The sequence below is a fragment of the Temnothorax curvispinosus genome, unplaced genomic scaffold (assembly GCF_003070985.1).
Source record: "Temnothorax curvispinosus isolate PA1 unplaced genomic scaffold, ASM307098v1 QBEX01017734.1, whole genome shotgun sequence".
Lineage (NCBI taxonomy): Eukaryota > Metazoa > Arthropoda > Insecta > Hymenoptera > Formicidae > Temnothorax > Temnothorax curvispinosus.
The window spans coordinates 31003-56621 of record NW_020227514.1 but is presented as its reverse complement, the minus strand read 5'-3'; the positions used below and the strand labels follow the sequence as shown (position 1 = coordinate 56621).

At 34.7% G+C, this 25619-nt stretch overlaps 1 protein-coding gene across 3 annotated transcripts in view; it reads left to right on the top strand.

The window, feature by feature from the left end:
- The window catches only part of LOC112467654 (cordon-bleu protein-like 1), a 160362-nt gene that overhangs the window by 104196 nt on the left and 30547 nt on the right, over positions 1-25619 (top strand). For all 3 annotated transcript variants that reach the window (XM_025036356.1, XM_025036358.1, XM_025036357.1), the window contains one exon: positions 14161-14304. In XM_025036356.1, the coding sequence (XP_024892124.1) occupies positions 14161-14304 (144 nt within the window). The remainder of the gene's footprint in view (positions 1-14160; positions 14305-25619) is intronic.

Sequence of the window (25619 nt, the reverse complement as noted above, 5' to 3'; positions counted from 1 at the left end):
TCTCTCTCTCTCTCTCTCTCTCTCTCTCTCTCTCTCTCTCTCCCCCTCCCTCCCTCCCTTCCCCTCTCTCTTCCTTCACCTCTTTCTCTTTCTCTCAAGTTTTGAAGAGGTCGCGAGCAAGGCCACTGCGGACATTGCTCTCAAGTCCAATTCCACATCATACATGTTCACTTAAACGTGTGCACGTAAACGTTCTTTCTATGGTTATCAATTATGTCATATGCTATATTGTGAAAAATAATTATGGAGAGGTCAACAAAGCTCATAAAGAAAGTCAATAAAGTTATATTTTCAAGTGCCTCATGTTTCAAACGTTTTTCGACAAAAATTTCGAATTGGAAAAATTTTGAACGACAATAAAAAAATGGAAGAATGTGTAGATAATGTAAAATAGGCATATACCTAACATATGTTGCAGTATAAATATGTTGGATATTATAAGATCATAATTTTAATTATTAATTTTCCACCAATCTGCATTTAAAAAATCCAATGCCTAGTTATGATAAATCTGGTATTAAAATTAAAAGTTAATATTTTATTGAGTATGTCATACTAATTATAAGTAAAATTAACAATATTTTTATTTTTATTAATTTAGTAGATGTAATGTACTGAAATTGGAATTTAATATACAGATTGACGACTCTCTACGCAAAACATTACACTTTTAATTAAAAATATCTCGCTCGTGTGTCTCAAATAATGAGAAAGAACAAGGGCCAATAAACGAGCAGATAGTAGATGTCAAATTTAAAAGTTTATTTTAAACTCAATTATATAATTAAATAATACTACGTCGAGACGTTTCAAACTACACAGAGTCTTCTTCAGCCGACAAACAATATTAATTAAATAATTGAATTCAAGTTACATAATAAATTCAAGATAATATACTAAAAAATTTGAAAGAATTTGTATCGATAGCAAATAACAAAGTCAATCGCGGAGTCAAACATGAGAGAAGTAAACTATTAGATGTGATCGATGTATATGTTACAGTTAAAACCCGAAATCTGTCAAAACCCGAATTTACTAGTAAATTCTAGTTTTAACTAAGCCCTTTCGGTAATTCGCGTTCTAACTGAAAGAATTTAGTTAAAACTAGAATTGACCAAATGCATTTCAGTTAAAACTAGAATTAACTTTAGTAAATTCGCGTATGAACTAAAATAATTTAGTTAAAACTAGAATTGACTGATTGCTCTTATAAAGTGAGACTTCTGTGCATAGGGGGGGGGGGGGGGCAGCGAGTGCTTTAGTATATTATAATATACCCACTCGGCATGTTATGTTGCTGAAATATTGAAATATTCGGAAATAGTACAGAAATATTTCGTTAACATTTTATTTGTAACTATGCATCTGAAATATTTAAGAAATGTACCTGCATCATGTTTTTTATAATATTGCATTAACAATATTTCTGAAATCTTTCACAAAGTTGTTTACAATATTTGTAAGTGTCTGTAATATTGCAAAAAAATGTAGCAGATGCAATATTTGAGAAACATTTCTGAAACATTATAAAAGTAATATTACGTTTGCATTGCACAAATAATATTTCTGTAACATATCAAACGCAACATTGCATTTAAAATATTTCTGAAAAATTTCTAAAGGATTGCGTAGGTAATGAAAAATTGAATTGTAGGCAGTGAATTTCTACAATATTGCAGAAGAAATATTGCAGATGTAATGGTTTAGAAACATTTCTGATACATGATAAAACTATTATTTACATTTAAATTGCACGCGTTATATTTTTGAATGTTTCACATACAACATTGCATTTGTAATATTTCCGAAAAGTTGCTGACAGACTTTAGAACTTGTAAAAAATTAAATTTATCATTATATAATTATTACATTTTATTGCATTTTTTCTCTTTTATAATATTAAGAATTTTCTGATATTCCAAATTTCGTCATATGGCATTTTTAATATAAAATATAAAATATAAAATATAAAATACTTAATAATATTTAATATAAATTAATATTCGACGTTGACTAGCAAAAAAGATTTATTCGTACATCTGTATTGTTAATATTGTTATGCGATAGCTTTATGGTCACCAAAATAAGCAAGTATAAGAAAGAAAGAAGCGTCAGAGTCAGAAAATCACCACTACCCTGTTCGAGCATCGATGTCAAGCAACAAGGCGCCGGTACAACTACTTGGATGGGTGACCGGCTGAGAGAGCGGATTTCTTTGAACAAATGCGCGGCGGCTATACGCACATAGCTTAATATATTTTTTTTGTTCCGGTAACAAAATATTTCATTTTTCACATATCAACAAATAGTTTTTACGTCAGTAACAAAATTTTGTTTGCTAATACAAAACATTTTTCTCAGTGTAAAATGTATTTAAAATATCTCTAAAGTGTTTCTGCAATATTTCGTAGATATATTTCAGAAATATTTCAGTAATATTACCGAAATATTGCCGAAATCTTTCAGCAAAGTTGCATTTGAAATAATTGTGCCGATTGAAACATTGCAGAAATGTTGCAGAAACGGTCGTGAAATATTTCTGAAATATTGATGAAAAGTGTAATATATATATTTCAAATGAAATTTTGCAGAAATGTTTCTAAAATATTACATGCCGAGTGGGTAAATAATAAGTAATATAAGTAATAATATTATGTTAAAACTAGAATTAACCGACTGCTTTTTAGTAAATTCACGGTCTAACGTGTTTCTCTTACAGTCAAAACGCGAAATCCTTCAATCGGCAATGCTATACATATATATAGTTAAATATAGTTTATATTTAGATAAAACAAGAACCAATACCAAACAACAGGATTCTAAGGGTGTGTTTCGCTATTCACTCGCAGTACTGGCAGCACTGTAAATCCGTTCCAATATACGCGGCAGTAAGCTGTCAAAGCGTTTTCGTGTTCATGTGACGTCATAGATTTTGTCGTCACTCCCTACTTTCATTACTGCGGCTCGCGAGGTGAGGCATTCACAGTAAGAACATGGCGGCTATGGCGGCACCTTTGAAAAAATTGGTCCTTACCTATGTGTGAACCTTGCACCCGACTTTCAAAAAATGAATTTTTTTACGGAAAACGTTAGCATTTGGTTTGTAGTTGTTTGTAGTAACAAAAATTTCGTTTGTAGTAAAAATTATAAACATTTAAAAAATTACTCGCACCCCACTTTGAGATAACTCAAATCCGCTTGCGCCATCTTCTTCGGAATCGTTTGTAGTTGTTTGTAGTGCTTTTCTTTTCGTTTGTAGTTGCACTGTTAAAAGTTATTATATTTTTGCAATAAACAAAAAGAGTAATTTAACTTTGCCAATTTTGGAGATATCTCAAATCCGCTTGCGCCATCTTTTTCATAATCATTTATAGGTGTTTATAGTGCTTTTTTTTTGTTTATAGTTGCATTGTTCAAAAGTTATTATATTTTTGCAATAAACAAAAAGAGTAACTTCACCAATTTTGGAGATATCTCAAATCCGCTTGCGCCATATTCTTCAGAATCATTTGTAGTTGTTTGTAGTGCTTTCTTTTTTTTGTTTGTATTTGCACCGTTCTATATATATCTAGTTATGATATTTTTGCAATATACCAGAAGTGTAACTTTGCCAATTTTGGAAATATTTTAAAACTAATTACGCGACTCGATATAGAATTGTTTGTGGTTGTTTGTAATAGTTTTCGTTCCGTTTCGATTAAAATATCTCCAAAATTGTGTAATCTCCAAAATGACATCAAAATTTTCTAAATGTAATTATCTTTTACTTTCATAAGATGTAATGTTATTTAAATTTACAGATGTTGAACTATAAATTATTAAGAAATTTTTAACATAAACAAATATTTAAAAGGCTATATCTCTGGAAGTATTCATCACAGAAGGTCAAATAAAAAATCATTTTAAAGATAATTTAATAAACTTCAAAAAACATGTGTATTTTTTAAAAAAAGATAACTCGAAAATTCGCCATTTTGAGAAGTGTACCTAAAAACCGTTTTTTTTACGGATATCAAAAATACTATTAGTCGTATGCAAATCGGTCAAAAACCAAAATAATGAAAATTTAATAACCTTTCTACTTGATTTTAACAATTTTTTACGTAGGACTACCCATTTCCGACTTATATTGCGAGGAAATATTTATTCTCACAATTTCCGAAAGTCAAAATTTCATTTAAACCATAATATTTCTAGAAATATTAGTTGCGCGGTATAACATAAATAATGCATTTTGTAGGTAATTTAATTATCTTTCACTTTTATTGTATGCATTTTTTACTTTCGGACAGCCAAAACTGAGATATTTTGAAAAAACACTCGAAGAAACAGCTCTTTCCTCATTTGCTCGATGCTTCAAAAAAATCTATCTTGGGAACTAATGGTCGTACGAAGTTCTACAAAAAACCAAATTTCGAGGAATTTTATCAGCTACATTTTCGCTCTGAATGTTCTTTTCCGTAAAACTAATGCTAGGTCTACAATGCGAGTCGTAAAGTCGTGAGTCATAAGAATTGACCAATCACAATCGAATTTGAGGAGAATAATCGACTGTGATTGGTTAATTTTTACGACTCACGACTTTACGACTCGCATTGTAGACCTAGCATAATGATTTCCGAGTTATTTGCAAAAAACCCATTTTTGTACTCTTTTTTTTCAAAATGGCGCAGCCGGCTCACGCTCTATGTATGGGGACTTTTAGTATGTTTAAAAGAACTAAAATGAACCTGTATACCAATTTCCAGCTTGCCGGCAATTTTTTCATTCAAATGCTCAAAAATAATCTAATTTGACTGGGCTAAAGATCTAGAATATGTTTTGAGTAAATTTGATACTTATGACGACTTTATGGTAGATTTGCGGATATATGAACTTATCAAATACTTGAAGCAAGTAATATTAACTTGCAGGTAGTATATATTTTTCTGTGTGTAATTTACCATTTCAGACTTTGCATTGTAATATCTCCGCTCGTAGAGCACGTAGCGAAAAAAAACACTCTTATTTGTAAATCGACCCAAGCTATTGATCAAGCCTACTTAGAACTTGATCCGTTTACTCGTTAACGAGATCTCAACATTTTGAGTACTTGCAACCCGTCGCGTCGCGTAAAAGAGTCACGGTCGGTCTCGCTCCGCGTGTACTTGGCGCGAGACACTACCGTGTCTCTTGACGGTCGGTCTCGCTCCGCGTGTACTTGGCGCAAGACACTACCGTGTTTCTTGATACCAAAAAGTGTCTGGAATGGGACCGTTTCATTAGACTCTCTTGATATGCCGTTAATAGTAGACCTTATTTGGGTCTTATGGTATCAAATTAGATTAATAATAAAATATGCAGGTTGTTACCCATCAAATCACTCTCAATGAAAGGTAGTAAGAGACATGTATATCAATCTGTTTTTACAAAGTAATTTAATAAAATGTTAATAAAATATCAATCTTTTTATTAATACATTAATAAAAATTTTCAGGACATGAATATTATCTTCATTTTTCTAGCATAAACTTAAAAAAAATGTTAATTTCAACTGATATTTTGTTTACAATTTATTGTTAATGCAAAATAAAAATGCAGAAATACTGCCAAAAGACAAGTATCCCATATATGGGAGACTATGCAGCAAGGAGTCAATCTTTATATATTATCTATATTATCTTTGTATATTATGTTTATTTATTATGATATTTTTCACGAATTAGAATGCAAAAGTATTCGCATATACGCATATTGCTGAATCATTGTGATTATTTGTAGAAAAGATCTGCTCTTGTGAGAATCGTAACAATAATGTGAACACTGTTTGCGGACAATAATAAAGAAGCGAAAAAGTGCTTGATCTAGTTTCTGAAATGCCGGCAATGTATGTGAAAAGACGGATATAGTGCGAGAAAGTTGGCGAAACTTAACAACGTGGGAAAATTCGGAAACGATGATCGGAGAAAATACATATTTAAAATTTCAGCCTTGCATTTTTATTTTTTTTTATTCAAGAGAGAGAGAAAGAGAGAGGAACAAAGAAAGAGAGGTATACATGTATTTCAAAAATATTGTAATATATATATTGTAATATATTTTAGTATCATGTAATATGCGGACCACTGTTCGTGGGCAGGTAGAGCAGGAAAAACTGAATTGAAAAGTCTTTTATCATTTGTAAGTTTTATAATAACTAGATCTATTCCCTTCTCCCCAAGCTCACCCATTAATTAACAACACCAATAGAACCCCATAAAACCCAACTTCAACTCCATAGTAGCGATCCCCATAAAATTAGTAATCTTTTGGTACCAGTTTCATCAACAAAAAATTTAAAAAATGTTGGCACCGGTTTCGAGAAAATCAATCCATTAATAAAAAATTATCCATTAATGAAAAATTAAACTTTTTCTTCAAAGATTAAAAAAATTTTGAACTGGTTTCAAGAAAATCGGTCAATTAATACTTATTATTTCTCGAAATTTGAATAATTTCCAAACCAGTTTCTAAAAAATCGGTAATGAAAAATTATTCATAAAAAAAATTTAGCTTGATATCTCAAAGTTTGCGGAAATTGGAGCAAAATCACGTACATTTTTTTTTACAGAAATCGGAAATCCCTTCACTATTAGCAATTTTTTTAATTCTTCTACATTTTTTAGTTTTTTTTAATCCTATTTCATATATAATTCTTTAAGATTCAATCAATTATTTCCCAAAAAATTGGAAAAATTTTGTAACCGGTTTCCAAAAAATCGGTAATGAAAAATTATATATTTAATGGCACGTCCCGGAAAGTGTTTTACCCCTACTTCATATATAATTTTTTAAAATTTGGTCCATTATATAACGAATAAGTAGTTCGCGGACAGACAGACAAACAGTCGGATTTTATATTATAGTATGATAGAGGTATAAATTTTTTTTCCCGCGCGTTGCGCGGATGTACCGGTGAAACGTGTTTCAAAATTTTTTAAATTTTTCGGGGATGGCGGTGATGTGTATAATTTTTCATAACCGATTTTTTGGAAACCGTAATCTCTGCAATCAAAATATTAATATTGTTAAATATCGATACTACATTCTTTAGTTTTTTCTACCCCTATTCATGTAATTCTTTCATGTAATTTTTTCAGATTCGGTAAATTATTTCCCGGGAAATTTAAAAAATTTCTGAACCGGTTACCAAAAAGATCAGTAACAAAAAATAATACACCTTTATAGCATTTCCCAGAAAATTCTACCTCTACTTCATATATAATTCTTTGAGATTCGGTCAATTATATTGTTAAATTTATATTTATTTTTATGAAAAAGATTTATTTTATTATTAATTTTATTATATTTATTTACTATTAATTATATTATTTTATATTTATATAATTATTTAAATATATATTTATTTAAAAAATTAAAATATTATTGAAAGTAAATTTTTTTTTACACCCACGAACCAAAGGTTTGGCAAGATTAAATAAAACTCAATTAATTAATTAATATTTATAACTAGCTGGTTACCCGGGCTTCGCCCCGGAGGACATATGTAATAAGACACGCAAATAGTCTCTCTCCCTCTCCCTCTCCTTCTCCCTCTCTCTCTCTCTCTCTCCCTTCCCTCCCTTCTCTCTCTCTCTCTCTCTCTCTCTCTCTCTCTCTCTCTCTCTCTCTCTCTCTCCCCCACTCTGGAAAATTTTGTAACTGATTTCCAAAAAGATACCGATTCCCAAAAAGATCGGTAACGAAAAACTATACATTTTATGGCACTCCCGGGATATTCAAAACTATCGTTAAGGAGTTACAGAATCCCGTCTCAGGATGCGTCCGTGCAATTCAATGAGAAGCAGCAGCCTAACGTTCATGTTGTTAGGTGCGTGACGAGGCATTGGAAGAAGTGCTAAGTGAATAACAACGGCTATATACATGAACGACATTCGTGCGTAGCCGTTGTTATTTACAAAGCGCTCCTCCTAATGTTTCTCCACACATGTAGCAACGTTAGGCTGCTCTTATTCGTCAAATCGCACGGACGCATCCTGATTCGCGTATCTGTCCTAATTAATTTCTTATTAAGGTAATTATACAGAAAGAGGGCAATTTCACCGATTTCAATGACCTATTAGTGGAGGCAAATTAGGTTTTTATCTCGGAACCGGTTAAAACTACTCGGATTTGAACGTTTTTTTTTTTAAATGTAGGTAATTAAAAACACTACAATGTTTTGGGTTAAAAATTGACGCTAATTGTTTATTTAATAAATTTTTATTTAATAATTATTTAATAAATTAAAGAATTTGTTGCTCGGCTCTTTTTTGTCTTAAAATATTCTATGAACCGTGCCCTACCAGAATATGCAACGTATGATTTTGTTGCTCGCTTCTAACTGCAAATAAACAAATTAGTTATCTCCGCGTCGACCGTTGTCTAATACGACTTTGATGGCTAAAAACTAACTAAAAAAATTTGTTGCTCGGCTCTCTTTGGTCTTAAAATATTCTATGAACCGTGCCCTACCAGAATATGCAACGTATGATTTTGCTGCTCGCCCCCAACTGCAAATAAACAAATTAATTATCTCCGCGCCGACCGTTACCTATACGACTTTGATGGCTAAAAACATAACTAAAAGAATTTGTTGCTCGGATCTTTTTGTTATTTAAATATTCTATGGATCGTGCCCCATCAGAATATGCAACTTGTAATTTTGTTGCTCGCCCCGTTCCTGCGTTCCTTTACGGAAAACTCGAGGAGAAGATCCATATAAAAATTCCAGAGGGACTCAACGTCGACAACAGCGAGTCAAGTGCGAGTGGTGCGAGTATAGTCTGTAAGCTAAACAAGTCTTTGTATGGCTTGAAGCAAGCACCACGGTGCTGGAACAAAAAGTTTAACGGGTTCTTGAGACAGTATAGTTTTAAGGAAACCAGTGCGGATAAATGCGTTTATACCGGCGAGTACGAGGGCTGTCGTAAAGTCTATCTAGCCTTGTTTGTGGACGACAGTCTTGACGCGTGCGAGTCGGAAAAAGTCCTGAAACGGATAACGACGTTGTTTAGCCGAGAATTCGAAATTACGCGAGGCGATAAAAGCTGTTTTGTCGGTTTGCAAATTCGTCGCGATAAAGAGAGAAAATCAATGTTCATCTATCAAAGCGCGTACATAAAACGCATCCTCGAAAAATTTCAAATAAACGAAGCAAAGGCAGCGAGTGTACCTGCAGATTCTCATGCAGTATCATGTCCGGTGAGAAAGAATGATGAAATATTCCGTATCGCGAAGCCGTGGGATCGCTCATGTTTGTCGCGATAGTTTCGAGACCCGATATCGCCTTTGCGGTAAATACAGCAAGTAAATTCTTCAATACTCGTACTCTATCTCACTGGCGAGCTGTGAAAAAGATCTTTGCGTATCTAGTCGATACTGTAAACGTTGGAATAGAATATCAAATACCGAATACCGAAGCGGCGGAAGCGATTCGAAGCTGGTAGGGTTCTCCGACGCGGATTACGCAGGTGACCTAGAGACTCAAAGGTCAACCACAGGCTATGTTTATAGCCTCGCCAATGGGCCAGTGACATGGTCTTTACGTCGCCAAAAGAGCACAACGGAAGCAGAGTACGTTGCCGCATCGCCGACATTTGTTGTGCGAGATCGGACATTGCGAGAACGACTACATTGTATGTCGATAATCAAAGTGCTATTAAATTTGCTAAAAATCGCGAGTTCCACAAAAAGACTAGGCATATACATGTCCGATGTCACCACATTCGCGAGATGATTGAGAACGGAGAGATCAAAGTCGTGCATGTTCCGTCTAAAATGCAAAAGGCGGACATATTGACTAAGCCGTTACCGAAGTCAAGGTTCCGACGCTTACGCTCGAGTATGGGGGTGCGTGAGAGCGTAGATGAAAGCACTTGGACGGCAAAAGTAAAGTTTGTCTAGCATGCTTGAATGAGCGACGCTGCATGCGCGCGCATCCGACTTTTATGAGGATCCGTCTTGCCTTCCGCGAGCTTCCAAACTTTCGACTTTCGACCTCACCGCAGCGCCTCAGTCTTGCTTCGACCGCGTGATGCGAGTTGGTCACACGGATCAATCTTTTATCAATATATAAAAGTTTTCCGTTTATTGTACACGACGTGTCTATTTATCGAAAAAGTACCCTTCTCCCCTTCTCTCGATCTAGCAAGCTGCTCAACGATCGACTGATGCAACAAGTTGTACATGTATATATATATATATATATATATATATATATATATATATACACACACATGTTGTAGGCAAATGGTTGATGTGGAAAAAGAGCTTTAGACTAGGCAAATGCCATCTGCCTGGTCAAATGGCTTCTGCCCGTAAATTTGTGTTCAAATGCAAATCGCATTTTCCTAGGCAAATAGCATTTGCCTGATTGCTTTTTAGGAAAATGGAAATAAATTCTAGTTAATTATTCAGAATAGGGCCTTTCAAATTTTGATATTTTTTGCGACTCTCTTGGTAAAAATCAATGTAAAAATTTTTCCAACAATTGGATTGGATTAGGTTGGGTTTTGGGTGTATTTCCGAATGACCCTTGCTCCCGATCGACCTAAAGTTTTACACTCTAGTTGTTTTTGATGTGAGCAAAAGTGCGCGTGGTCCCAACTTTGGGAAATTATCCCTCCCTCTGCGGAGGGCGAAACCTACTGCTTCCACGCATACACTTTCCACGCAAGACGATGAGTTACCACATGGGTTTACAACTTTTCACGCGTGCATAGAAAGTTGACCCATGTACTTGCAAGTGTTGTGGATTATGTAGCAAAAATCAGATGGACAGGTTTCACGTATATTTATTTAAAAAAGACCGTTTCTCAAGTGGCATAGAATCTTATTACACGTATATATCCTTACTCGTATTGTCTTTGATATATATGAAAATTTTAGTCCTTGTTACGTGACAGCAGGACAATAGCTAGCTAACCAAGAAGGTTGACTCTAGTTGGTAAACTAAACCTACAATGTCGCAGTCTATTGAAACGCACGTGCTCCAAAGGCTTTGTCAGGATATCAGCAAGCACATGCTGGAGGTTAATGGTATCCTCCAAATATCTTTCTCAAACATAAAAGTGGCGTACTTTTATGTGCTTACTTTGCTTATGGAATTCGGGGTTCTTTGTGAGTTTAACAGCACTGGCGCCATCAACAAACAAGGTCGGCAAGCAACTTTCACCGAGCACGTCATGTAACAAGTGTTTCAACCAAACAGCTTCCTTTGCTGTTTCACCATGTTGCCATAATCTCTGCTTCGGTTGTAGAGAGAGCCACCAAACTTTGCAGTTTACTTCCATGAAACTGCGCCTCCTGCATACAATGCAACAACTCTACTAGTTGAACGTCGCGTTTTGACATCACCAGCAAAAGTCACCATCACTATATACTTTCAGACTTTCTTGACCTTTTTAGGTGATACCGTGGCTTGTAGTTTTCTCCAGTATTTGAACATTTTCTTCACATCATTCCAATCGCTTCTGGTTAGCTGATAAAGAGCACGACAAGCTGCTTTGCCTACAGCAAATGCAATGTCGGGACGTGTGGCTGTCATCATGTACATCAGACTTTCCACAGCTTCTTGATAGGAAACATGATTGTCGAAATTCTCAGTTGATGCAGTTTCTTCACAAACAACAAGATGAGTGTATACAGAATTGCATTCATCCATTCGGAATTTTTCCAAAATTTTCCTTACATATGTAGCTTCGCTGGGAGATGTTGATTGATTTTCTGACGAGCAATATTCAGTTTGAGAAAGATTTCTAGATTGTTTATTGTAATCTTGAATTCTTGCTAAAGTTCAAGAAATGACTAAACTTTGGAATTACTGCTTCCGACAATCATACCATCATCCACGTATATTGCAACGTAAAACAAGTTTCCGTTGCGCTCACGATAAAACAAACATGGATCTGCATCACAATTTTTAATTTATGCCAGCCTTCTTTATAAATTTGACAAAGCGTTTATTCCAGCAACGTGGAGCCTGCTTCAATCCATATAGGCTCCTTTTCAGCAGACACACACACGTCTTGTTTTATCTTTGAAGCCTTCTGGCTGTTTTAGACGACTTTTTCCTCAAGTGAACCGTACAGGAAAGCCGTCTTTACGTAAAATTGCTTCAGACTCTTATTCTTTGCAGCAGCAACCGCAACAAGAGTTTTTACCGTGTCATATCTGGCTACTGGACTAAAATTTTTGTCGTAATCGATTTCTGATTTCTAAACATATTCTTTTGCGACCAGACGAGCTTTATAGCGATCATTTCCATTATTTTCTTCCTTGACGCAAAAAACTCTGCGATTCAAGTACTTTTGCATCAACAGGCTTTTTCACGAGAACCCAGGTTTTGTTTTCAGCCTACAAGTCCAATTCGTTCTTCATAGCTGCTAGCCAAGACTTTTGACTTTCGACTCAATTGCTTCGTGGCACAATCTTGGAAGGCTTGTATTTTGCGCAAGAGATACATTCTCCGCTCGTCATCCATCCTGGTCTCTTTCTTGTACGCTTGCTACTGGAACAAGAGGATTCATCTTTTAATTCTTTGCTGAATACAGAGGCATCCTCGTCAGATATTTCTTCCGTGTCTCCGGTGTTTTCTATTTCGCTCTGCATTTCAGTTTGACTCAAAGAGTGCTTATACTTTAACCACATCATTGCTCTTGTTGCAAACGACTTTTGGTTTAAAACAAACGTCATGCGTGCATATAATTTTATTCTGTGAAGGAATCCAGATTCGATATCCATCTCGTTCATTAACGTAACCGACTACATGTTCTTTTAGTGTCAAACTTGGATCGAAACTGTTTCTGGACGTATACGTAGCATTCTGTACCAAAAATTTTCAAGTGTTAAGTCAAGTTCTTTTCCAAAGTACAATTTGTACGGCGATTTTTTATTAATTCTAGTTTTTCCAGTATGATTTAATATATAGGTAGCTGTATTGCATGCCTCTGCCCACAAAAATCTCAAACTTGATTGGATTTAACATGGAACACGCTGCCTCGACGATAGTGCGATTCTCGCGCTCTGCCGATCCATTTTGCTGCGGCGTATACGCTGCAGGGGTTACAAATTGTTCAATTCCATTTTTGCTGAGCAGAGTAGAGACATTTTTATTGTCAAACTCCTTTCCACCGTCGCATCGGAGCCGTTTCACAACATGACCATTGGTTTTAGCTTCATTCGCAAAAACTGTTTTAATACTCTGCATACTTTACACTCTTTCTTTGTTATAAGGAGAAAATTTGCCGAAACTTGCTAAAGTCATTCTTGAAGCAGACAAAATATCTTGATCTGCCCAAGGAAGCAGTTGACATGGGCCCGTTTACATCTGCGTGAATCAATTCGCCGACATTTTCCGACTGATTTGGACAATTTCCAAACGGCAGACGATGCATCTGTCCCAATGCGCAACCATCACAAAAACTTTTGTCCGTACTAGTCACATTAATGTTTATGCGCTAAAAGACTTTTTTGACATGGCGTGTGTTTTGATGGGCTAACTTAACCGTTCGTTCGTGGAATACTTGCAACATGTCGGTACTACTTGCAAAGTTGACTTGTTCTTTGGAATTTGTAACCTTCAAGTTTAATACACAACTTTTCAAGTACTTGCAAATCGTCGCGTAAAAGAGTCACAGTGTCGAATCCTTCCATCGAAAGGTGACCCGTGGCGCGAATGCCTTGATCGTTTACAGATGAGCGTATACAAACTTGCTTCTTATCAAGTGTCACACTTTAAACGGCTTTCAACAGCCGTTTTTACCGAAAATAGATTTGCGCTGGCGTCCGGAACGTGCCATACATTTTTATACCAACAAGTCTTTATGTATATACATATTTTATTTTTTATGATGATACTCAAAAATGGAAATGGAAAAAAAAGTTATTAAATGTGTATCGTATGAAAGTTGTGTCTGATTACTATATTTATTCTTTAAAATTTTATTTCTTTCAGATTACTTTTTTTTTACGATTCATGTCTGTACAACTTTGTAATTTTTATAGTTTTTAAGTGAAAGAATAGATAAAATCTAAAGTTTCTTTATTACTGGGTTTTTATATAATAGCTCGATAATATTACCATAGAAATACATTTAATTTTTATCCGTTAAAAATTTTAATTGATCAACATTGTTTCAGGAACAGAGAGGAGAGGCCATCCAGAATGGTTCTTACTGTGACCGAGGATACCCCGGCAGATATGCTGACCGGAAGTATGGAACTTTTAGTCCAGCTACCTCGCAATCATCATCTTCATACGCAGAAAGTTACAGTATTGAGAAGGTACATTTGCAAGAACAATAAAATTAATCAAAAAGCAATAGATTTCTTATCAAGTACTTGAAGATGTTTGGGTTGTACAATACCAGCAAAAAGTGATTAAAATTTGAAAACTGCAGATTTCTTAGATTTATATCGTACGTTTAAAATATATAAAATAAATATTACAAAAGTTTAAACTATCGTAAAATAACATGATTTTTAACGTCTTCAAGAAAGGAAATATTTATAATTGATATTTTTCGTAATCAACGACAGAAACTTTTGGTCTTGAAAATGCCCTAAAATCAACTGCAAAAAATGAAAAAACCATCAATTTATAAGACGATTTTCGGTTATAAATAATTTAAATATATATTTAATATAAAAGTAAAAGTTATATATATTTAATTAATAATTTTAAAACAAAATGTAAACATAAAATATACCATTTAATGCCACCTTAAAATATGGCAACACTGCATTATTTTTTACGTTGGCCGTACTGCCTGTCACCTTTCTAGCGCGGAATCAAAATGCCGAAAAATGTTGGATATCGTAAAAAATTTCGATAAAATTTCGATATTGACTCAAAGTGTTTACACTGCAATGTTGCGCCAAATCTCATAGACTAAAATGGGTTATGCAGCGTATACTGACCACATTTTGCTACAGTTTTAAGTAAATAATTTTTAAACGAAAAAGTGGATCCAACGGAACTTTTGTACGAATATTTATCATAGTTTCCGTAGTTCATGTACAAAATTTGATTTAATTCGTAATGCTACTTGCTCATCAAATTCTAAGAATAAGAAGAAATTTCATACGTCAACAAACTTTTGATTAAATCATCTCAGAAACTAAAGCCGTAATAAAAAATTTAACGACATTTTTTAAATATAATGTCGATACAAGCTTTCGCGTGCGACTAGTCCGATCAAGATTGATGCAGCCAATCTCGAGATGTGATAAAAATTAATGCAAACAAAAAAATTAATCAACTTTTAAACCAGTAAGAAAATTGTGCTGAAATTTTACACAGATACTTGGACGTAATAATATAACAATCTATGAAATTTTTAGATTTTTGGTAATGCTTTGAGATGTCACCCGCATACATCCTTAAAACTTTTATTAATCCGATTCGTCTTGGTCTATCCAAAGTTATATTTGATGGATAGAGTATCATTTTAAAGAAAGATTGTTATTGAATTTGACGAGGATCAGTGAAGGGCCGATTACCGATTTCTGTTTAAAAAATGTTCAAGATGTACATGTAATTTTATATAGAGTATCATTAAAAGAAGGTTGTTTTGAATATTGCAAGAATTGGTGAAAGAGTTACCGATTTCTGCTTAAAAAATGTGCAAGTTATTTGATGGATAGAGCATCATTTAAAAAAGGTATTGAATTTGGTGAGGATTGGTAAAGGAGTTACCGATTTTTGCTTAAAAAGTTACATGTATAAGTTATACATGTAATTTTATATAGATCATCATTAAAAGAAGGTTGGTATTGAATTTGGCGATAATCGGTAAAAAGATTCCTTCTTAATAAAATTTTGAATTTTTTGAGAAATGTTTGTGGTTGCTCCAACTTTCGCCAATTTTGAGATATCAGACTATTTATAATTCTATTATGTTCTTCAGTGTTTTCTACCTCTATTTCATATATAATGCTTTACAATTGAGTTGATTTATAGATCCAGCTTTGTACGCGATCAAAAATCCAAATAAGTCCATATATGGACCATGTAGCCTAAACTCCACAAGTCAACATTGATTTCACATTCGTCAATAGTAAAACCTCACTTGTGCTACCAACAATAAGCTGACCGTTTTTTGATTTATAAAAAGGTTAAATTTAAAATTTAAAAAAGTGTGCAAATTAGAAACTTGCACATTTGCTTGCTTATTATTACAGATTGCTACCATTGCTCCCATTTTATTTTGCTCATAAAGCTTTCTCTATGAGGAAGCACAACTAATAAATACTAATAATTATGCATCAAATAAAATACAAGATTTTTTGAAGAAAGTGAGTGCCACTTGCAATTTTAAAAGTATCGTAAAATCTAAATTAAATTAAAAAAAACAGTAAAATTAAATCAAAAAGAAAAATAAAAAATCAAACTCATTGCAACTCAAGTGTAAAAATATTTCGACGTTTTAAAACACTCTAAACATATTGACATTAAAAACTCAAAAAACAATCTTTTCTTTGGTTTCTTCTACCCCTATCTTGTATATAATTTTTTTAAATTTGGTTGATTAGAGCCAACTTTATACGCAATCAAAGGTTCATATACGAATTTACGAAAACAAAGCTTCCTCTATGAGAAAGCAAAAGAGATGATTTTAATTTTTTGTAGTTTTAACCATGTTGTACCGCTACGATCATCTCGAGTAAAATATATATTATACATGATCAAGTAGTGATGTTGTATATAAATTATGATATAGTGGTATCTCTCTCTACCGGGTGTTGAAAAAAATTGTTTTAAAAAATAAAATATTTTTTTAGACACTCTATAGATGTCGGAATCAAATTAAACGATACTCGTTTAAACCCTCCCAAGGTATCCTACTACCCATATTTTTCCCTAAGGTCCTAGCTTTTCCCGTTCCGGAGAAAAAAAACTTTCATTTTTTAATTTGACGTCATAACTGCGGAATCACATTGTTCTAGAAGCTAGTATGAACGGTAATTTAGTGTTGGGTCATAAGGTACTTTGTGTGTGAAAATCAGCCCGATATCGCCGGGGGCATCCCGCCATAGGAAAACTGGCCAGACTTTTTGCCATAATTTTTGCAATCAAGTATAACTAAAAGAAATGAGGGTGACCTGAGTGAATCACATGTGTCAGATTATTCAAGAGTCTGACAATGAGCTGAATCACCTCCAGTTAAAAAACTGGAGAATTATAGGGTGTTGTACAGTGTTATTAATACTTGTAATTAACATATAATCAGTACCTAATTTGTTGCAATTTAAAAAATATTTTAGAGAGTAGTAAACTGGATTACACAAGTACTTTGTTTTATAAGAATATTTTATTATTAATAAGAAGCACTAATAATGTTTAGTACAACAAAGTTTATTAATTTTTTCAGTCTTTGACATTCGAATTCATTCGAAAGTGCTTGTAATCCAATACTGCTCTAGTACTTGGATAGCGATAATTTCATAAAAGATGCATATATATATATATATATATATATATATATATATATATATACACACACATACACACACACGTGCGCGCGCGCGCGTGTACACGAGAAAAGAGGAGAGAGGGAAAAAGGGACAGAATAGGATGGTATTCTAAAGACTATTTGGGGGTGACGGCTGGTCTAGTGGGTAGAGCGCCAGATTCGTAATGCGGAGAACCGGGTTCGAATCCCGCTAGGCCACTGAGAAATTTCTCAGCAAAAACGCTGCCCCCTCCCCCATCTAGCGGAGAGAGGTAACCCTAGATGGAAAAACTGAGCTCCGTCTTTCGGAAAGAGACGTTAAACCATTGGTCCAAAGGTGAGAGGAGAAGGGTAGTAATGGATGAGTTGTACAGGGTTGGGTACGTTCCTTTAAAACGCCCTTTAAGACCTCTTGAAATAAGTAAAGTATATGTCTTTATCTTAAAGACTATTTTACCTCTTCCACCAAAACTCCCCAAAAAAATTCTTTTTTATTTTTTGGGTGGACTAGACATCACAGGCACGCGCTACGCGCGCGCGCTATTTAACTTTAATATTTCATTGTTACTGTTACACCCTATTAACTACACAACTGTCAAAATATGCCATATGACGACAGCCGTTCGTAAAGTAAGTGCAAAGAGAGAATCATCAATCGGCATCGCGAAAAAGCGACAACAATACTTGATAGATTCAAGTATCGATGACTTGCCCTTTTTAAAAGAGAATTTCAGAGAGCTGTAACTTTTGAAATATTGGTCGTAGCTCGTCGAGTCATAATAGTCCTTGATAAAACTTTTTGGGGGGCTACTAAAACTCTTGCCAGAACTGTGGATTTTTGAAAATTAGTGCAACTTTTAAATTATGGATTCTATTTTATCATCAATTTTTGGGGTTGATTGTACGGAACTCTTACTAAAACCTATAGGAAACTTTAACAACTCATCAAAATCTTTCCAAATCTACAGTAAAAAGTTTATATTTTCAAAAATAGAGGGCGCCGTAAAGTTAGCCCCCCTCCATTTTTAAAATGGTGTATTCGTCATTTTAAATGACTGAAACTCTTGCTGAAGCATCCAGAACTCTAATAAATTTTTCGAATTTTGAAAAAGGAGAGCCAACTTTACAGACGTTATTCATTTAAATAATCTTGATTTTGAGATACACAAAAATTAAAGCAACACTAAATTTCTTTTCAAACATTGGCAAAATTCAAGCAGCTGTAACTTTGTGAAAAATCAACAAAATTTAAGTTTAAAAAAAGAATTTTACAGCTTGAAATCTCTACTTTCAATAAATCACTATTAGTTTTTGTGAGTTTGGTAATTTTTACATATAGAAAACTATAAACTGGACAAAATCGAAAATTTGCTTCTCACTTTGTCGGCCTGTTACGTATAAAAAAAAATGTACGAAAATTTTCAACTCTTTAACGTAAAGGCTTGAAGCTTTTTCTACAAAATATTTTTCTATGTTTCTACGATTTTTTGCTACTTGGTTATCGTGAATTGAATAAAAAATGAGCATTTTGACTTTAATTGCTCATAACTCTGTTAAAAATCATTGTACCACAATTCAAAAAACAGATTCTTAAAGCTGAAACTCTGCTCTATCGAATGGTATAATTGCCAAATTTTTTAAAATAACGTATAGACATGATACAAGTGGATGAAAATAATGTAAAAATTTCCTTTTTTCATTTTCTCAATTTCATTTTTTCTTTTTCTATTTTGACCCGAAAAACAATTGTGTACAACAACAAAAATTTATTGTTTACGTTTTTTTACTTTTAAGGGGGATAGTAAGGTTTGAAATTTTGAAAAATTCAATTTTTAGTTTTTTACATATTTTGGTAGTGCAATGTGATTTTTTAATAATGTTTCCCAGTTTGGTTTTGTGAGAAATTAGCAAAATTGAGCTCAGGAAAGTTGAAAATGTGAATACTGGCCGGCAAAAAGTCCGCAGGTTTGCCTCGTGTCTATAATAGTCCACTCGGCAAGTACATTTGAAAATCGACTAAGCTGGAAAAAATTTTAATCGCTTTGTTTGGGGGTCAGTAATGACATACCATGTTTCCAATCTCCCCCGTAGTGTGCTTCGGCCGCCATCTTGGAAGAAAGGGGTAAAAAATTGGTTTTTTGCAAATATCTCGGTTTTCATTAGACTTGGTCTAAAATAGTTTAATACAATATTGTAGGGAATTAAATTCTCTACAAAAAAGGAAATGTAGGTTTTTTTTCTACGACCAATAGTTTTGACGCTAGAGCCGGGAAAAGTAGGATATTTTTTGTAATAAACGGTTTCAGCGACTTTATCTCGCCGTACCTCACTTCTCAGAGGCTGTAGTGTACTTTTGAACTCGTTTCCTCACCACCTTGCGGTAGAGTTAGTGACGCGTTTTTTTTATGTGGTGTCCCCTGTAGGCCTAATCCGCTCAGTTTATTATTAAGATTATGAGAATTTTTTTACCAGGGTTGTCTTAATTATTCAATAATATAATTAGACTCGTGAAAGTGTCAACGATTTAAAACAGCGAATGCGAGTCAGGCACGGAACGTGGTGCGCAAATAAAATAGAAAAAACCGTGCATTCAGATGTGATGAACATTTCGGCTCTTCTTTCGAACCATCTTCACCATTTATTAAGATAAGACGATTTTATTCCTGCAGAGTTTGAGGCAGAAAGTTTCTTTCTTGAGGAGATGTTGTGACCAGCAAGTTGGTACGCACGGTTATAATAGACATTTCCACTGTGAAAAGGAAAAATATATTTAGTCAATCGTTAAAACTGAAAGAGAAAGGAGAGAGCTCACCTCAAGGTCTGAAGCAGTCAAAAAAGTGCAAAAATTAATTATTCAAATCTTGTTCTTTTTTTATGTAGAGGGTTGGCAAATGTCATCTTCTGCAGCATCTTTTTTTTCCTCAATATTATCTTTTTTCTCTGCTTCTTCTGATTCTTCCTCGTTGTTTGAATCAATCTCATTGTCAGGATCAGTCAATGTCTCCTCAAAATGTTAAACAGTTACGTCGATTTCTTCATCGTAGTCACAGTAATCTATTATAATGTCAATGTTTGTGCATGCTTGACCTCGACAGTTGAAACAAGTCACAGAGCATCGCAATCCAGCTTTTCTGCAGCAACAATTCACTTTGCAGCCTTTTGTGAATTTGCAAAAGATCTTTTTCAGAATATCCTGCAGAACGGCTTCTTTCATTGAAAAAACTGGAAATTAACCATTTTTTGTATATTTCCAGCCCCAATCTTGAGGATTTTTTTTAACTCTGCGCCACTGCTGAATCTGATAGTAAACTCTGAAAAAGTGCAGCTGTTTCAGTAGGTGGTAGCAACGTTGAACATTACTTTCAACATAGATTTGGCAAAGCATGAAAATCGAAACTCATCCAAAAAACTATTGCTCTTTGCTCCGTATAAAGCAAGAATACATTTTTGTCCAGTTATGTTAATGAAATCTGAATGAGCATCCGAATCTCCAAAAATGTTTAAAATATTCTGCAAATAATATTCTTTTTCTTTTACAGTTTAATAAATTTTATTTTACCCTGCTTGAAAAATGTAAAAGTGGTATCGCAACCAGTGAATGCGTGAAGAAATAGAATATGCTCAGCAATATCAGGAATTGGAAGAAAGTAGATGAACAAATCTTCTGCTCTGTTTTTCCCTTGCTCGGTTTCATAACATAAATGTTAGATTTAGATTATTGTAAGGTTGTCAGTAACACTAAAAGATCAATATCGTCGCCAAAAATTTTCAACTTGTGACGTCCTGGTGATGCAAAGTTACTCAATCTGGCAGAACGCCTTCGTTGTTGGGTTCTTCTTCTGCGATTAAGAAGGTAAAACCCTAGGATAATTAACTGTCCTCGGCGATGTGGATTGTGACTCCTCAGTAGGCCAGTCAAATTAGACATTTGAGGTCGAAAGTGATGCGAATTCTTTTATTCTTTTTTAGGGGGCGTGTAGGGGGTGTTTAGAAAAGCTTATTTCTGAGTTGTCGTGTTATTTGACCCAGAGCTTTTTGAGGAAAAAAAGGAAAATCGAAATTTTCGCGGTTTTTTGCATTTATCTCGTTTCGATAAATAGATGGCACTTTTTCGCTCCTGAGAAAGTTGCAGGGCTTGAAAAAAACGAAGAAAATGAGCGGACCCCAAAAATTCAATGAATTTCGATGTAATGTGCGGCAAATGGTAGGTATTTTTATCCTCTACAAGGTTCACAGTAGTCATTCTTCATGTGCATTTATCAGAAAAGAGACAGAAGCGAAAAACGTGCCTCGAGTTCCGAATGCTCGGCTCGACACGCGCGACTTCCGGAGGCTCCCCTGAGCTCAATTTTTGACGAATCGGAACGAGTCACCGCTCATTTTCTTTGTTTTTTCAAGCCCTACAACTTTCTCAGGAGCGAAAAAGTGCCACCTATTAATCGAAACGAGATAAATGCAAAAAACCGCGAAAATTTTGGTTTTTCCTCCTCCCCTCAAAAAGCTCTGGGTCAAATAACACGACAACTCTGAAATAAGCTTTTCTAAACACCCCCAACACGCCTAAAAAGGAATAAAAAAGTTTGCATCACTTTTGAGTAAAAGCCTTTTTTTGTCTAATTTGACTGGCCTACAGATCCGTTCAGAATATTAGGTGTATATATATATATATATATATAAAAGTCACGTCGTCTGTCTGTCTGTATGTACGCAAACTACTTTTACATTTATGTAAAAGGCCGATTCTCTCGAAATTGGTACCAAAGTGTTGCAAATTTTTCGGGGATGAAAATGTCGCGACTTTTTTTTGTTTTACGCCCTCCCTCCACCCACCCACGCACGCAACATACGCACCTACGCGTATACACACCCACTGTCTGACCGCAAACTGCTCATTTATTAGTGGACCGAATTTTTATCAAGGGTACATGAAATAGGGGTAGAATTTCCTGGGGTGTGCCATAAAATCGGTACCGATTTTCTGGAAACCGGTTTTTTCAATTTTTCCAATTTTTCAGGAAAAATTGACCGAATCTCAAAGAATTGTATATGAAACAGGGATAGAATTTTCCAGAGTGCTATAAAGTGTGTAATTGTTCGTTACCAATCTTTTTGGAAACCGGTATTGGGAATTTTTCTATTTTTTCGGGAAATACGTGACCGAATCTTAAAGAATTATGTATGAAATAGGGGTAGAAAGAACTAAAAAATGTAATAAAATTAGAAAAATTACTAATATTGTAAAAGGATTTCCGATTTCTGTTTAAAAAAAAGTGTACTTGATTGTTCCAATTTCCGCAAACTTTGAGATATCAAACTGAATTTTTTTTATGGATAATTTTTCGTTACCAATTTTTTAGAAACTGGTTTGGAAATTTATCAAATTTCGAGAAATATCAAGTATTAATTGACCGATTTTCTTGAAACCAATGCCAAAATTTTTTTTAATTTTTGGAGCAAGTTCAATTTTTCATTAATGGATAATTTTTTATTAATGTATTTTCTTGAAACCGGTGCCAAAATTTTTCTAATTTTTTGTTGATGATTTTGATGAAATTGGTAGCAAAAGATTACTAATTTTATGGAAATGGCTACTATGGGGTTGAAAATTGGGTTTTATGGGGTTCTATTAGTGCTCCTAATTAATGAGTGAGTTCGGGGAGAGGGGAATAGATTTTGAGCCCGCGCGGGCTCAAAATCTAGTCTATATATATAAGTCACGTCTGTCTGTCTGTACGCAAACTACTCATTTGTTAGTGGACCAAATTTTTACCAAAAATATATGAAATAAAGGTAGAATTTTCTGGGGATGAAAATGTCGCTGCTTTTTTTTGTTACCAATCTTTTTGGAAACCGGTTCCGAAATTTTTTCAAATTTTACGAGAATTAATTGACTAAATCTTAAAAAATTGTACATAAAGTAAGGGTAGAATATATATCTCCTAGAGAGTGCCATAAAGTATACAATTTTTCGTTACCAATCTTTTTGGAAACCGGACTTGATCGTTAGTAGACCAAATTTTTACCAAAAGTATATGAATATTCGATGAATCTTTTTAACTCTTTTCCAAGATTTAAGAGTATAATATTTATTACAAAACTTTTGATACAAGTGTTTTACGGAAGGGCGGAACAAGTATAAGATATGGCTCGCTCCACTCTTTCTTTTCTTTGTTTTTTTTCTTCTCTTTCTTCTCCACCGTCGCTCGTTCGATGGTGCGAAGCTACCATCCGTGGGATTATGCCTGAACGCCTCTAAGGCCGTATCCTCTCTAGTCAAAGGTGGCAATGATATCTCTAGGAGTCTCGTGAGTCGAAAGGCTCAAAACAATGTGACACACTTACTAGGCGGCCGGTCCCCTCGCGGGGCCGGTCGTCGCACGAGCCCGGTTTGCCGTACGGCGCCTCTGCCCGTCGTCGGGATCTCACTGCTTACGACGGCACGGCGTCTAACGGTCGAACATGAGTTTCGCGAGTTCGATGTCGAGACCCGGAATCGTCTGTAGACGACTTAGGTACCTGGCGGGGTGTTGTACTCGGTAGAGCAGTTACCACGCTCCCTCTCTCTTGGGGTCAATATCTTTATACTTTTTTAAAATTTCAGTTAATGAAATTCATCGCAATGTTTTTCGAGAAACAAAGAAATAAAGTCAATAGCTGTTTTTGCATATTCGGTTTCGGGACGTCCGGGAACCTTGTACGTTTTCAAAGAATGAAAAAATTTTCGCATACATAAACAGTGATATTGACTTTGGGCTGCAACTAAATCCATTACGTTTAAGATGCGCATACTTACAGTTTCGCACCACGTATTTCTTCTTTTCTTTGCAGTTTCCAAAATATTCTCTTTAACTTGCATCGTACTGATCACGTGCACAGTATCGCGCCTTGCAAACTTTGTTTTTTTTTTTTTATAAATTCTTCCGATGCATCTTCCGCGTAAAACAGACACGTCGTCTTAAAGTCGAAAGATGAAATGCTCGATCTTTGGGAGCCGATTACACTAGGAATAGCTTTCTTCTTGGCTCTCAGTGATGCAATTACAAGTTTTTTATTTATATAAGATTTCTGGCACTTGACGTGCACAGTTACACAGTTTAATCCTGTTGGAGGTCGAAACAAACTTGCGGCTACTACAACTATTATTTATTACAAACGTAGACCGAGTATAATGTGTGAGTATAATATATATGTAATGGAGTAAATTTTTCGCGTGCGGTATCACGGACGAGAACTTTCTGTTTGAGGTATAAGTGGGGAGCCTCTCGGAGCCCTGCGCCTTATATGAGTACCAACGCCTTATAACTAAATTTTGCGTTACTTCTCGCATGACCAATATAAACATAGAGATAATTGTACCTCGATCGGTTTGTCATACGGACTACCTTACATTCTCCTCCTACAAATCAATCTTACATGTTTAACGCGTTAATCAATATTATATAATAGACATTTGTTTACAGCTCCAATCAAGTTTCTCTCTAGACACTGCTTTCGTAAAGCAATCGGCAATCATTTTGTCTGTGTTTAGGTATAATACTTAAAAATCGCCTCTCTCTACTTCATCGCGTACAAAGTGGTATTTTAAGTTAACATGTCGAGTTCTCTTAGATGAACTGGCATTATTTAGCCATTGAATCGCAGCTTGGTTGTCGCAATGTACATTAATCGGCGTACTAAGGTATTCCTCACATCTCAATTCTTTTAGTATATTCCGTATCCACATTGTGTCTTTAACTACTTCCGCTATTGCGCATAATTCTACTTCGCATGCAGAGTTCCCTACGGTTCGCTGTTTGTTACATCGCCACGATATAAGCGAATTACCTATGAAAATAGCTTCTCCTGAAAAAGACTTTTTTTTTCACCGTTACCCCAGCTTGCATCCGAATATGCTTTTAGTGTCCCAAATTTTTTATCATATGATAGTCGTTTATCTATAGTTCCGCTCAAATAACGCAAAACTCTTTTACCTATAGTATAATGTCGTTTTTCAGGACAATGGTTGTATTGTGATAGGTAAGACGTTAAGCTATATCTGGCCTTGTTCGGTTAGCCAAGTACAATAGTTCTCCAATTAATTCTTGATATGCGTTAATATTGTTGAAAACAGTCTGATGTCGCTCCAATCAACCAGTGTATTGTAGG